The 13,747-nt window shown below is 46.5% G+C and overlaps 1 protein-coding gene across 10 annotated transcripts in view; it reads right to left on the minus strand.

Annotated features, from left to right (window-relative positions):
- PHACTR1 (phosphatase and actin regulator 1) overlaps nt 1-13,747 on the minus strand; it is a 522,692-nt gene that overhangs the window by 32,282 nt on the left and 476,663 nt on the right. For 8 of the 10 annotated variants that reach the window (XR_006057296.2, XR_009597749.1, XM_042237252.2 and 5 more), the window contains 2 exons: nt 9,153-9,403; nt 6,863-7,019 (listed from right to left, as the gene is read on the minus strand). Coding sequence is in view for 8 of the 10 variants with exons in the window: in XM_042237252.2 (XP_042093186.1) it covers nt 6,863-7,019; nt 9,153-9,403 (408 nt within the window). In the remaining 2 variants the exon portion in view is untranslated. The remainder of the gene's footprint in view (nt 1-6,862; nt 7,020-9,152; nt 9,404-13,747) is intronic. The other 2 variants (XM_042237253.2, XM_042237250.2) reach the window with 1 other exon arrangement.

Consider the following 13,747-nt stretch of genomic DNA (forward strand, 5'->3'; position numbering starts at 1 on the left):
AAGAGGAGGATGCGAATGCTGCTGCAAGGCTGCAAAGCCAGACACATGAGGAAGCTCCTTCAAAACTTCACGCAAGTCTATTTTCCTCCCCTCTTTCTACCAAGTGAGTCACAGGGGTGTGTGTTTAGGGCACCCTCAAGTCAGCCAAAGTTGAACTGAATTCCTAGCGTCTTTGATTGTTATTCTTAATTTTAGAAGGTGCTTTTTTTTTTTTTTTTTTTTTTTTGCAGCAGAAATTACCTGGCCTGGGAAGGTACCAGCTTACACTCGGCATCAGCCCTTAGGTCTGGGGGAGATGCCATTTGCCACCTTGGAACTAGACTCCTAATGCTGATTTTCCCAAACCGCAAACCGTATGCAAGCTCTAGTCAGAAGACAGGATTTAATACTGCTTTTATTGCCTGTGCTACGAGCATGAAAAATGGATTTCAAGTTTCTCCCTTGAACATTATATGACGATTTAAAGCCGCACATAATCCTCTGTATATATTATTTTATATTCTGCCTGTAGTGTGAACTACTTAGGAGCATAAAATACAGATTTAGAATACTGTCTCTTTCTAGCATATTAAATTCTATATAAGAGAAAATAACACATTAGGTTTCATGGGAACGACCAGGGCATCATTCCCCACCTCCCCTATCTCATTCCCCACACCCCTGTCAGTGTAAAGACAACAGATTTTAAAAGAGAGCAAGGACTTCGCTGGTGGTCCAGTGGCTAAGACTCTGAGCTCCCAATGCAGCGGGCCTGGGTTCAATCCCTTCTCTGGGAACCAGATCCCACATTATTCACACAACTAAAGATTCTGCAACAAAGATCAAAGATTCTGCATGCTGCAACCAAGACCTGGGGCAGCCAAATAAATAAAAAAAAGGAAATAGTGAAAAAGAGAGAGAGAGAGAGAGAGAGAGATGACAATGATAAGTATCAAGGAGGAGGCAAGAGGGAGAGTTCTGGTAATTTTCAGAGGGGGGCGCCTACATCTGATGCCCCGTGATGCATGGTGCTGGATCTCAGGCCGCAGGTACAGAATCAAACTATCAACAATGACCAGTGCTTTACCCTCACATCCTTCTGATTCTGAGACTCATACACATTAAAAAAAGCAGCTACAGCTATTTCAACCAATTTCTTCATTCATCTTAATGTATTCTTCCACAGTCAATGACAAATATTCTGAAAACCAACTGACTATAAAGTCCTGAAAGAGAGCTGGGTCAAAAGTTTTTTTTAGGGATACAGTATATTTCTTTAATGATTAATCCCCATAACCCCATTCAAATTAATTGGAATCCTAGAAGATGCTAATTCCCAGTTGCTACAGATTTGGAACAATGAACTAGTTCATAATTGGGAAAGGAGTATGTCAAGGCTGTATATTGACACCCTGCTTATTTAACTTATATGCAGAGTACATCATGTGAAATGCTGGGCTGGAAGAAGCACAAGCTGGAATCAAGATTGCTGGGAGAAATATCAATAACCTCAGGTATGCAGATGACACCACCCTAATGGCAGAAAGGAAGAGGAACTAAAGAGCCTCTTAATGAAAGTGAAAGAGGAGAGTGAAAAAAAAAACTGGTTTAAAACTCAACATTCAAAAAACTAAGATCATGACATCCAGTTCTATCACTTCAAGGCACATAGATGGGTAAAAAATGGAAACAGAGACAGACTATTTTGTTGGGCTCAAAAATCACTGTGGACAATGACTGCAGCCATGAAATTAAAAGACACTTGCTCCTTGGAAGAAAAGCTATGACAAACCTCGACAGCATATTAAAAAGCAGTGAAAGTGAAAGTCACTCAGTTGTGTCTGACTCTTTGCAACCTCATGGTCTATACAGTCCATGGAACTTTCCAGGCTAGAATACCAGAGTGGGTAGTCTTTCCCTTCTCTGGGGGATCTTCCTAACCAAGGGATCGAACCCAGGTCTCCCACGTTGTAGGCAGATTCTTTACCCAGCTGAGCCACAAGGGAAGCCCAAGAATACTGCAGTGGGTAGCCTATCCCTTCTCCAGCGGATCCTTCCGACAAATCGGGGTCTCCTGTGTTGCAGGCAGATTCTTTACCAACTGAGCTACAGGGAAGCCCATTAAAAAGCAGAGACATCACTTTACTGACAAAAGTCCGTCTAGTCAAAGCTATGGCTTTTTCCAGTAGTTATGTATGGATGTCAGATTTGGACCATAAAGAAGGCTGAGCACCAAAGAATTTATGCTTTCCAACTGTGGTGCTGCAGAAGACTCTTGACAGTCCCTTGGACTGCAAGGAGATCAAACCAGTCAATCCTAAAAGAAGTGAGTGAAAGTCGCTCAGTTGTGTCCAGCTCTTTGCGACCCCATGGACTATACAGTCCATGAAATTCTCCAGGCCAGAATACTAGAGTAGATAGTCTTTCCCTTCTCCAGGGGATCTTCCCAACCAAGGGATAACACCCAGCTCTCCCACATTGCAGGCGGATTCTTTACCAGCTGAGCCACAAGAGAAACCCAAGAATACTGGAGTGGGTAGCCTTTCCTGTCTCCAGGGGATCTTCCCAACCTAGGAATCGAACCATGGTCTCCTGCATTGCATGTGGATTCTTTACCACTCAGCTACAAGGGAAGCCCATCCTAAAAGAAATCAGACCTACATCTTCATTGAAAGAACTGATGCTGAAGCTGAACCACCAGTAGATTGGCCACCTGATTTGAAGAGCTAACTCACTGGAAAAGACTCTGATGCTGGGAAAGATTAAAGGCAGGAGGAGAAGGGAACAACAGAGGATGCGATGGTTGGATGGCATCACTAATTCAATGGACATGAGTCTGCACAAACTCTAGGACATAGCGAAGGACAGGGAGGCCTGGCATGCTGCAGCCTATCGGGTCGCCAAGAGATGGACATGACTGAGTGACTGAACAACAGACAGACACACAGACATGTCCACATTTATCACCCACTGAAGAATTCAATCTCATGTCACCAAAGCGTACAGTGCATGCCCACGGCATTTATGATATCCTGTAGACAGGAAAAACTATGATTTCCAGGTCAGAAATTCAATCCAGGGGCACAGGCTGAGACATGATCCCGGGGCTAAATTTAGTCCATAATTATATTCTGCTTGGTCTGTACAATGTTAAAAAACTTGAAATTTTCATTAAAAAGAATTCAGATGTTCTTTCATAATATCAGATAAACGGTTCTTCATTTCTCCACAACAACCGGGGGCTGAAGCTGAAGAGAGGTGACCCCTTTTGATAAAGAGTGGACTTTTCATCTCACCCCAGTTTCCAGCACACCATGATAATATTAGAACTGCCTGCTTTCCTTATGTTCAATACCCACCTGGCTCCGGGCATGCATTTGAGTTTCTGGCTCCTTTTCTAGGTAGACATACCTTATGCTTCCCCAATTGGTATGGTTTGAATTGCATTTCCCCAAAATACAAATGCTGAGGTTCTGGGACTTCTCTAGTAGTCTAGTGGTTAAGATTCCACCCTGTAGTGCAGGGGACTTGGGTTCAATCCCTGGTCGGGGAACTAAGATCTCACATGCTGTGTAGAAATTAAGTCCACAGGATACAACTGCCGAGCCCAAGCACTCCGGAGCCCACGTGCCACAACTGAAGAGTCCACGTGCTGCAACTGCTGAACTACCGAGCCTACACACAGCTAGAGACCGCAAGCTGCAACTGGAGAGGCTGTGTGCTGCAAGGAAAGCTCCAGCACGAGGCAATGAAGATCCTGCGTGCTGCAGCGGAGACCCAGCGCAGCCAGATAAACACACTGAAAACACAGCGTGAGGTCCAAGTCCTAATCTCCAACACCTCAGAGTGTGAGCCTATTTGGAGACAGGGTCTTTTTAGAGATAATCAAGTTAAAACAAGTTGACGAGGGTTGGGTCTGAATCTAAGATGACTGGTTTCCTTCTAAAGAGGCGAAATGTGGACAGACACACACAGCAAGGGAGAAAGCTGATGGAAGATGAAGGCAGAGATTAGGATGATCCATCTACAAGCTGAGGAAGGCTAAAGACTGTCTGTAGCCACCAGAAGCCAGGGAGGGGCCTGGAATGGATTCTCCCTTGCAGCCCTTAGAAGGAACCAACCCTGCTGACACTCTGATTTCAGACATGCAGGCTCCAGATGGTGAGACCATACCTTTTTTATGGGTAAGTCACTCGCTAGTGGTACTTTGTTATGGCGGCCCTAGAAAGTGAATACTCTCAGTGGCTGAAATAAAGGCAGTATCTCCTTTGATCATGGGGAAGAAGCATAGGTGAGTGGCCTGAATCACCAGCTACTCTGGTCTAGGAAAAGCACATCACAGGGAGAAACATCCCTTCCAAACCCAAGCAAGGTTTCTAAGGCTTCCCTAAAGGGATATTCCCTAATGGTGATATTGTAAGGGTGAAGAGATGTTTTAGAGGAACAAGTGTCAGAGAGGCAGATTGCCCAAATCTTCATTTATTCTTGAGGTTGATTTCGGGCCTACGTATACTGCAAGGCACCTCCCATTTTATTCTCTTTCCTAGGCTGTTTCTCCCCTTATATGATCCAAAGCTTGCAGAGGTGCTGGAGGGGACTGAGGAAGGGATCTCAGTTGGAGAGCAATGGGCAGCTGGGTCTGAAAAGCTGACTGTTCCCCAGAGGAGGCCCTGAGTAACTGAACAGATCCTGTTTCAGAGTCTGAGCTCCTTTCTCTTAAAATCAGTAGTCCTTATACGAGGTACCTAGAATAGTCAAATTCACCCAGTCAGAAAGTACACTGGTAGACGCCAGGAGCAAGGGGGGAGGGGAGAATGCGGAGTTAGTTTTTAAGGGGGTCAGAGATTCAGTTTAGGAGGGTGAAAAAGTCAGGAGATGGATGATGGAGAGAGTTATACAACAATGTGCCAGTTAAATATGGCTAAAATAATATATGATTCACCTTCTAAAGGATGTTTCTGAAGCAAAAGTATGACTCTTTCAGGCATCAGACTTCTACTTGGTCCCTCAAAATCCCATTCCAATGGGCCCAAGAACCACCTTCTAGGTGGCAGAGGAGGGGAGGTTTACTTTAATGCTCCAAGCTGGGAAGTGAAGCAGGGCCAGATCAGCTGTCCTCTGGCTGATCGAGAGGTCACCCTCACTATGAACTCAGAGAAGCATGGCTCCGTGTCTGATTTTTTAAATTATGATTTTTTTTTTGGTATGGAGTGGGGCAAGACGGATTTCAAATAAATAAGATGGAACTATGTGGGCTGACTACTAATCTTAGGGGAGTAAAATGCTTGGTAAATGAAGGGAACTAAAGGTGGGTTGGATAGCCAAGATCACACAGCCTGACCACCTCCTGGGGTTCATGTTGAAGCGCCCAGACCCAGAGAAAGCAGTGGCATCTTGCATCTGGGGGGCTCTGGAGGGGTGAGGCAGTGTCCTGAGGTCTCTACATTTCCACGGACTAGAGGTTCCTGGAGAAAAAAAGACCTGCTCATGTGGCTATGAGATGGGACCCTCAGACCTGTGGATTTGAAGCTTTCGGAGAACTCAATTTACTTTTTAAAGCACATACCCCCACATATGCCATTTCTTTATCAATAAGTTATGTATAAGCACTGCTGCATGACATTTCCGGAGAAGGCAATGGCACCCCACTCCAGTACTCTTGCCTGGAAAATCCCATGGATGGAGGAGCCTGGTAGGCTGCAGTCCATGGAGTCACAAAGAATCGGACATGACTGAAGGACTTTACTTTCACTTTTCACTTTCATGCACTGGAGAAGGAAATGGCAACCCACTCCAGTGTTCTTGCCTGGAGAATCCCAGGGACGGGGGAGTCTGATGGGCTGCCGTCTATGGGGTCGCACAGAGTTGGCCATGACTGAAGCGACTTAGCAGCAGCATGGTATATATGTATAATACAGACATGATTGACTCAAAAGAAGAATGATGTAAAATAAATTTAAGTTCCAGCTCTATTTCATCTACCACATACCCCAGTGGATGGCCAAGTTGGCCCCGATTCTCTGTACCTGCCCCGAGTCTGTATACATAAGGCAGAGCAACACACACCCAGCTGATTGTGTTCATGTCTGAAGGGCAGCCCACACCTCTCAAATAACGGTTAGTTGAAATAGTTATTCATTATCAAAGCATTCAAATGACTGAGGTTTAGGAGAGTCTGACCAATAGCATCAATGAGAAAACATTTTTAGAAGAATACTATTTTTGCATTTTTAGGTGGAAACTCACGTACAGATGTGAGAGTTGGACCATAAAGAAGGCTGAGTGTCAAAGAATTGATGCTTATGAATTGTGGTGCTGGAGAAGACTCTAGAGAATCCCTTCAACTGCAAGGAGATCAAACCAGTCAATCCAAAGAAAATCAATCCTGAATATTCATTGGAAGGACTGATGCTGAAGCTCCAGTGCTACAGTCACCGGATGTGAAGGGCCAAGTCACTGGAAAAGACCCTGATGCTGGGAAAGACTGAGGGCAGGAGGAGAAGGGGACAACAGAGGATGAGATGGTTGGATGGCATCAGTGACTCAATGGACATGAGTCTGAGCAAGTTCTGGGAGACAGTGAAAGACTGGGAAGCCTGGCGGGCTGCAGTCCACAGGGTTGCAAAGAGTCACACATGACTTAGTGACTAAACAACAACAGCCTTAACACTAGACATCATTTTACTTGTTTCTGCTCCCTTCCTCCAATTTGGGATTATTCTTAGAGTGCCATGTTATATTTTTATGCTATTAAAACCATCAGGATAAAATTATGTTTTACATTGTGCTCACTCCATGAGGACCGCAAACATGGTCATAGGCTTTTCAAAGAGAATGAGATTTCGAGTACACCTCAAACAGTCCAAGGAAGCCACTGACCTACCTGGTGAGCTTGGTGCCAATCTGCTGTCGCAGCTCCAGTCGCTCCTCATCCGTCTGCCGGGGGAGGATGTTCTTTTCTTCCAGCTCTCGCTTGGAGGGCCTGTTGCTGAGCTTGATGGCTAAGGAGTCCTTCCTGCACACCTTCATGGCCAGGGAGCCTGCAGGAGGGGAGAGATGAGTTAATAAAGTCATTGCCAATCTGAGGTCCGGGCTCCCCTAGAGTCAGCTGTGGCCCACAGGGTGCAAGACAGGGAGACGGATATAATAGCCGAACTCCTGAGAGAGGTCAAGACCTCAGTCCAAGGAGGAAAGTGACTGTATGTCACTTTCATAGTTTCTGCCATCGGCATGTCCTGTCTGCCTCTTAGTGTGCTGGGCACGTGAGGAGCACATGGGCAATCTGTGACGGGATCTCTGCTTCCCCAGGAACTCCCCACCTGGTGGGAACATCACAAAGGAGGCCAGGACAGACTATGCAGCATAAAGCAGACTGTGAAGGACGGAGGACGAGGGGCTGGCATGTGCAGGATACATGAGACTGACAGGCAGCCGGCTGGAGTGCATCTGCCTGTATGAAGGCTCAGAGATGATGTGTGATAAGCCAGGGAATCACAAAGAGAGATCAGCTACAGTGGGGCTGGGGGTGCGGAGCAAGGTAAGGCTGGGCAACTTGGGGTCAGCGTCGGGTGGGAGGGAGAACAAGCTCATGGAAAGGCAATATTTGGGCACTGCTTTTCAACACAGGAGGTTCTGAGCACCTTCCATCTGGAATAAATCCATGCTTCTCAACCAGGAGAGATTTTTGCCCCCCAGGGGACATTTGGCAAAGTCTAGAGACATTTTTGGTTGTCAAACTGGGGTCTGATGGGGAGGCTGCTACTGGTATCCAGTGGGTAGAGGCTATGCAACACCCTACGATGCACAGGGCAGCTGCCATGACAATCAGTCATCTGGCCCAAGATGTTACGAGTGCTGAGGCTGGGAAACCCTGATATAAAATGCTCCGTCATCTGGGCAGAAAGTGATGGGCAGAGGCTGGACAGCATGGGCCCGTGGCTGCCCCTTTGTGGTTCTCTCCTCAACAGCAGCACTGTTTCCGGTTCTCAAGTTTAGTTTGCTACCTGAAGCCCAGTATGTGAGACAAGAGGAAAGGCCTGGGAAGCACCAAGTTTGGGGGATCCCTTTGGATTCTGCATAGTAAGTGCTTGTCTTCTTTCTTCTGCTGCTGGTTTTAGAACATGGGCTTTGGAGTAAGGCCCAGGCAGCTTCAGCTCTCAGCGCTGCCTCTTAGCAGATGTGAAGCTCTGGGCAAGCTCCTGGCTGCTTCATTTCCTTCCGCCCCGCACCGACGAACCCCCCTCCCCCAACCTCCCCCATAAAAGGAATTTATGCCCCTGGGGGTTGTGAGATGTAGATAAGAATGAAATCTTAGTCTATTGTCAGGCACACAGTAAAAGTTTGCCATTATTTAAGTTCATGCATTAAAGGTTGATCAAATATCAGTCAATATTCATTCAATTGAAACATTCATTTTTTGTACCCAGAATGACAGATTTTGAACTTTGCTTTCTTAGTTTTTTCCCTTCTTAGCACACTGAAAGGCCTTAGAGAAGAAATTTAAATTCAGGACTTCTGAAGTGGTTGAGGTATGCTTAAAAATGAATTTGTTCCATATACAACAGTTAGTACTTTAGTGTATTCTGTAGACTGGAACTGAATTTTAAAGTGCTTTCTTCTCTTTGCTTTTTTTTTTTTTTTTTGGATGGGGCTTTCCCTGGTGGCTCAGATGGCAAAGAATCTGCCTGCAATGCAGGAGGCCTGGATTCGATCTCTGGGTTGGGAAGCTCCTCTGGAGGAGGGCATGGCAACCCACTCCAGTATTCTTGCCTGGAGAATCCCCATGGACAGAGGAGCCTGGTGGGCTACTGTTCGGGGGTCACAAGGAGTCCGACACGACTAAGCGACTAAGCACAACACTGCACATGGCACCCCACAGGAAGCAATCAGAGAAAGAACATCTAAAGAGGTAAGAGATGGCAGCATGGTGCTGCAGTTTCTAGAGTTGTGATGTTCTTCAGAAGACCCTTACCCTTTCATTTTACTAATGAATAAATAACACTGGACCTCAGATTTGAATCTACAGAGGTGAGCAGCTCCTCGCTCCCACCACAACCCCCCCGCCCCGCCCCTGCCCCCGCCATGCCACGCCCCCGTGCCCGCCATGCCCCGCCCACCCGCGCCCGCCATGCTCCCCTGCACCCGCCACGCCCCAAGAGTTTAGAAGTACCTACTGGTATACAATGAACTGTCGTCATCCTCATCCTCTTCCTCCTCCTCCTCCTCTTCTCTTGTGTACAGGCAAGAAGAGTCTTCGTAGTCTGACTCATGAGGCACATTTTCTTTATTGTCATCACATTCAATCACAACAGTTGGCACTTGTCTGATATCCGGAAGGCCCAGAGGCCCTGCTTTTGTGACACTGTCACCCGAGTGCAAACCAGAGCTGTGGTAAGAAGCAGAACAGGGGACCCGCTGCTCAGAGCTGTTTAAAAAGAAAGAAAAGAGGGCATTCATTCCGGCTAAGGTGTCGTATAAATGCCTGGGAATACCTTTTAAAACCCTGGCTGTCCTGCACTCGGAAGCGAAAGGTCTACGGGGCAATTTGAGTCCCATTTCTCACCTCCAGCTCAACGTGCTGGGACCCCAGAGTGACCTGGTGGTGTCAGCATCTGCTCTCTTCTGACTGTGGGCAGACTGTTAACTTTTCTGAGCCTGTTTCCTTGGATGAAACTGGGTAAATCCTATCTTTTTAGCAGGCCTGGTGCATGTGTGCCCCACCAGCAGGGCCTCAAAGGAGCCCCATACTTGTTATTTCTAAAAAGGGCCCTCCAAGTGGTTTCTAGACATTATCCATATCAGTCTGTTCTCCAGGACAGCTTTTGGAAACTCAGATGTGGCTATCTCGTCTGTTAGAACCCTGAGTGTCTTCCTAGTCTACAAAACCAGTGCTCCAAGACTGATACAGAAAAGTTGTCAAAAAATCCACACCGCAGGCTATACCATTCATAACAAAGAACTAAATTAACTGAAACGTAGCTTCTTATTACATCTTGCCTCCACCTCTGATGGCCAAGGGCAGGAAGGGAAAAACCTTCTGGAATGGTGTGGTCACTTAGAAGATGTGCTCTAACTAAATAAAAGGTCTCACTGCCAGAGGAGAGAGAACCATTAGCCTGGAAGCAGCAGTTTAAGCACAGCCTGACGTGTAATACCTCGTATCGTCTGCCCCAGCCTTGTCCCCCTACCCTTGTCCCCACACAATTCACCTCCTTCACATGCAACTACGCAGTGCACACTCCTGGCCTGGGATGTGCTCCCACCTCACCTTCACCTTGCTCATCTCTGTCTACCTTTCAATACTCATCTGAGGCAACACTTTGCCCAGGTTCTCGGGAGATTCCACAATTTTGAAAACTGGGAACATCCATTTGCTTACTGGATGGGGAGGAGTTGCCCCCGCCAGCCAAGTGCTAGATGTCTGCAGGGGCAGGGACTGTGCCCTCTTCACATCTGCAGCAGGTGCCTGGCACCGTGGCTGACAGTAAACGAGCACTCGGTCAGTGCTGATTGTCTTTGCTGGGCTGGAATCCCTGACATTTAGGTGCATTTAAAATGGCTGATGAGTCATACTCAAAAGTATTAGTGAAGAGATCAGTCCTTAATTTTCAGGGAGTATTTTTAGTGTACTGCAGAGCTATACATGCCCCTGACCTGACTGGCACTTTTAGTAATGGCTTAATGACCAAGTCAAATATGTGGGAGAACTGAGGCAGAAAAGCAAAAAGCGAACAGTTATTGAATGTGTCACCCACTGTGCTGCAGACTTCCACATCCAGTATCTCACTACCTTGTTAATAACAACCCTGCAGGAGAGGTGTCAGTTATCCTCCTTTTAATAAGCAGGAAATGGAGGCTCTGAGAGGGTAATTAATAAGCCCATGATGGCACAGGTGGTCAAGGAGCCAGTTAGAATTTGAACTTGCTCTGTTTCAATATGCTGTATCCAAACACTGAATTGTGATACTTGTAAGATTGTGTATTTTGGTTGAACGCAAACCCTACTAACCATGCACAAATATGCACGCAAGGCGGAGGAAACATCACGCTCTGTCAACAACACGTGTACCAAACACACATCGTGACTCTGTAAATGTTTTAGATGTTACTAACCAGGGTAAATAATAGTGTCCCCTCTCCTGTCACGGTCAGGTCACAGGGCATTGAGTTTAAAGGATACGTCTTAGACGCTGGGTTTAGAATGGTCAGGACGGGGAAAGGACTCGAGTGTTTACCTATTGTCACAACGACCTTTGCACCAGAATGGCAGTGTTGAGAAGCTGTAATAGAGCCTCATATCTTCAGTATCCATTCCCCACACCGGCAGCCCCCAACCCGGTGGTTGTGCAGCATGTGAGATCTTAGTTCCCTGAAGTGAAGTGAAGTTGCTCAGTCCTGTCTGACTCTTTGTGACCCTATGGACTGTAGCCTACCAGGCTCCTCCCTCCATGGGATTCTCCAGGCAAGAGTACTGGAGTGGGTTGCCATTTCCTTCTCCAGGGGATCTTCCCGATCCAGGGATGGAACCCAGGTCTCCCACATTCCAGGCAGACGCTTTAACCTCTGAGCCACCAGGGAAGCCTAGGAATAAAACCCATGCCCCCTGCATTGGAAGCATGAAGTCTCAACCCCTGAACCATCAGGGAAGTACCAACTGTTCAGTTCTTTACAGAAAGAGTTTCCTGACCCCTGATCCAAATGAATATTTCTAACCTCTATCATAAGGGGACAACAGAGGATGAGATGGTTGGATGGCATCACTGACTCAATGTACATGAGTTTGAGCAAGCTCTGGTGATGGACAGGGAAGCCTGGCGTGCTGCAGTCCATGGGGTTGCAAAGAGTCGGACATGACTGAGCGACTGAACTGAACTGATCATCCCTCACCCCTTAGCTTTTCTGTGTGAGCTATATTTGAAGTCCACTAGTTTTATGTTAATTATGTGTTTACAACTTATGTTAAAATAAATATGCACCTATTAAAACTTTACATGGCACTGGGTAGCATGGTCTAGTGGTCTAAGGTGCTGGATTAAGGCATCAGGTTGTTTGGGGGCATAGGTTCGAATCCCACTGCTGCCAAGGAGCATTTTCCCCTTCAAGGATCACAGTCTTGTCGTGGTGAAGGGACTTGCTTAACTCAATGAAGCTATGAGACATGCCATGCAGAGCCATCCAAGATGGACAGGTCACAGTGGAGAATTCTCACAAAATGTGGACCACTGGAGGAGGGAATAGCAAACCAGTGTTCTTGCTGAGAGAATCCCATGAACAGTATGATAAGGCAAAAAGATACGACGCTGGAAGACGAGCCTCCCCCCACCCCCCAGTTGGAAGGTGTCCAATATGTTACTGGGGAAGAGTGGAAGGCAATAGCGTAGGTACGCCATGTGAGATGCCTGGCTGGATGAATCAGAAGCTGGAATCAAGACTGACCAGAGAAATATCAATGACCTGATATGCAGATGACATCACCCTTATGGCAGAAAGTGAAGAGCTAAAGAGCCTCTTGATGAGGGTGAAAGAGGAGAGTGAAAAAGCTGGCTTAAAACTCAACATGCAAAAAATGAAGATCATAGCATCTGGTCCCATCACTTCATGGCAAATAGAAGGGGAAACACTGGAAGCAATGACAGTTTTTATTTTCTTGGGCTCCAAAATCACTGTGGACAGTGACTGCAGCCATGAAATCAGAGCAGGCTTGCTCCTTGGAAGGAAAGCTATGACCAACCTAGACAGTGTATTAAAAAGCAGAGATATTGCTTTGCTGACAAAAGTCCATCTAGTCAAAGCTATGGTTTTTCTAGTAGCCATGTATGGATGTGAGAATTGAACCATAAAGAAGGCTAAGTGCCGAAGAACTGGTTCAAACTGTGGTGCTGGAGAAGACTCTTGAGAGTCCCTTGGACTAGCAAGGAGATCAAACCAATCAATCGCAAAGGAAATCAACCCTGAATATTCATTGGAAGGACTGATGCTGAAGCTGAAACTCCAATACTCTGGCCACCTGATATGAAGAATTGACTAATTGGAAAAGACTCCGATGCTGGGAAAGATTGAAGGTAGGAGGAGAAGGGGACGACAGAGGATGAGACGGTTGGACAACATCACTGACTCGATGGACATGAGTTTGAGCAAGCTCTGGGAGTTGGTGATGGACAGGGAAGCCTGGCGTGCTACAGTCCATGGGGTCACAAAGAGTCAGATAAGACTGAGCGACTGAACTGAACTGATGCTGAAGCTCCAATACTTTGGCCACCTGATGCGAAGAGCCAACTCACTGGAAAAGACAGTGATGCTGGGAAAGTCTGAAGGCAAAAGGAGAAGGAGACAGCAGAGGATGAGATGGTTAGATAACATCGCCAATTCAATGGACATGAATTTGAGCAAACTCCGGGAGATAGTGGAAGACAGAGGAGCCTGGTGGGCTATAGTCCACGGGGTCACAGAGAGTCAGATGCGGCATAGTGACTGAACAAAAACAATAATAACAACAATTAAAACTTTTAAAAAGCTTGTCTTAAACTCCATTAAGGTACCACCAATGATGTGTGCATATATATATATATATACACACACACACCACATTTTGATTAAATCAATCTTGGCATGGTTGACCTTTTGGCCTGGGTCCTTCTTTGTGGTAGGGGGTTGTCCTGTGTATTGTAGGATGTCTAGCAGCAAACCTGGTCTCTACCCACTAGATGCTAGTGGCATCTCCTCTGGTGGTGACAACCCCGAGTATCATCAGATATGGTCCAATGTCCTC

Source organism: Ovis aries, chromosome 20 (genome assembly GCF_016772045.2).
Source record: "Ovis aries strain OAR_USU_Benz2616 breed Rambouillet chromosome 20, ARS-UI_Ramb_v3.0, whole genome shotgun sequence".
Classification (NCBI taxonomy): Eukaryota; Metazoa; Chordata; class Mammalia; order Artiodactyla; family Bovidae; genus Ovis; species Ovis aries.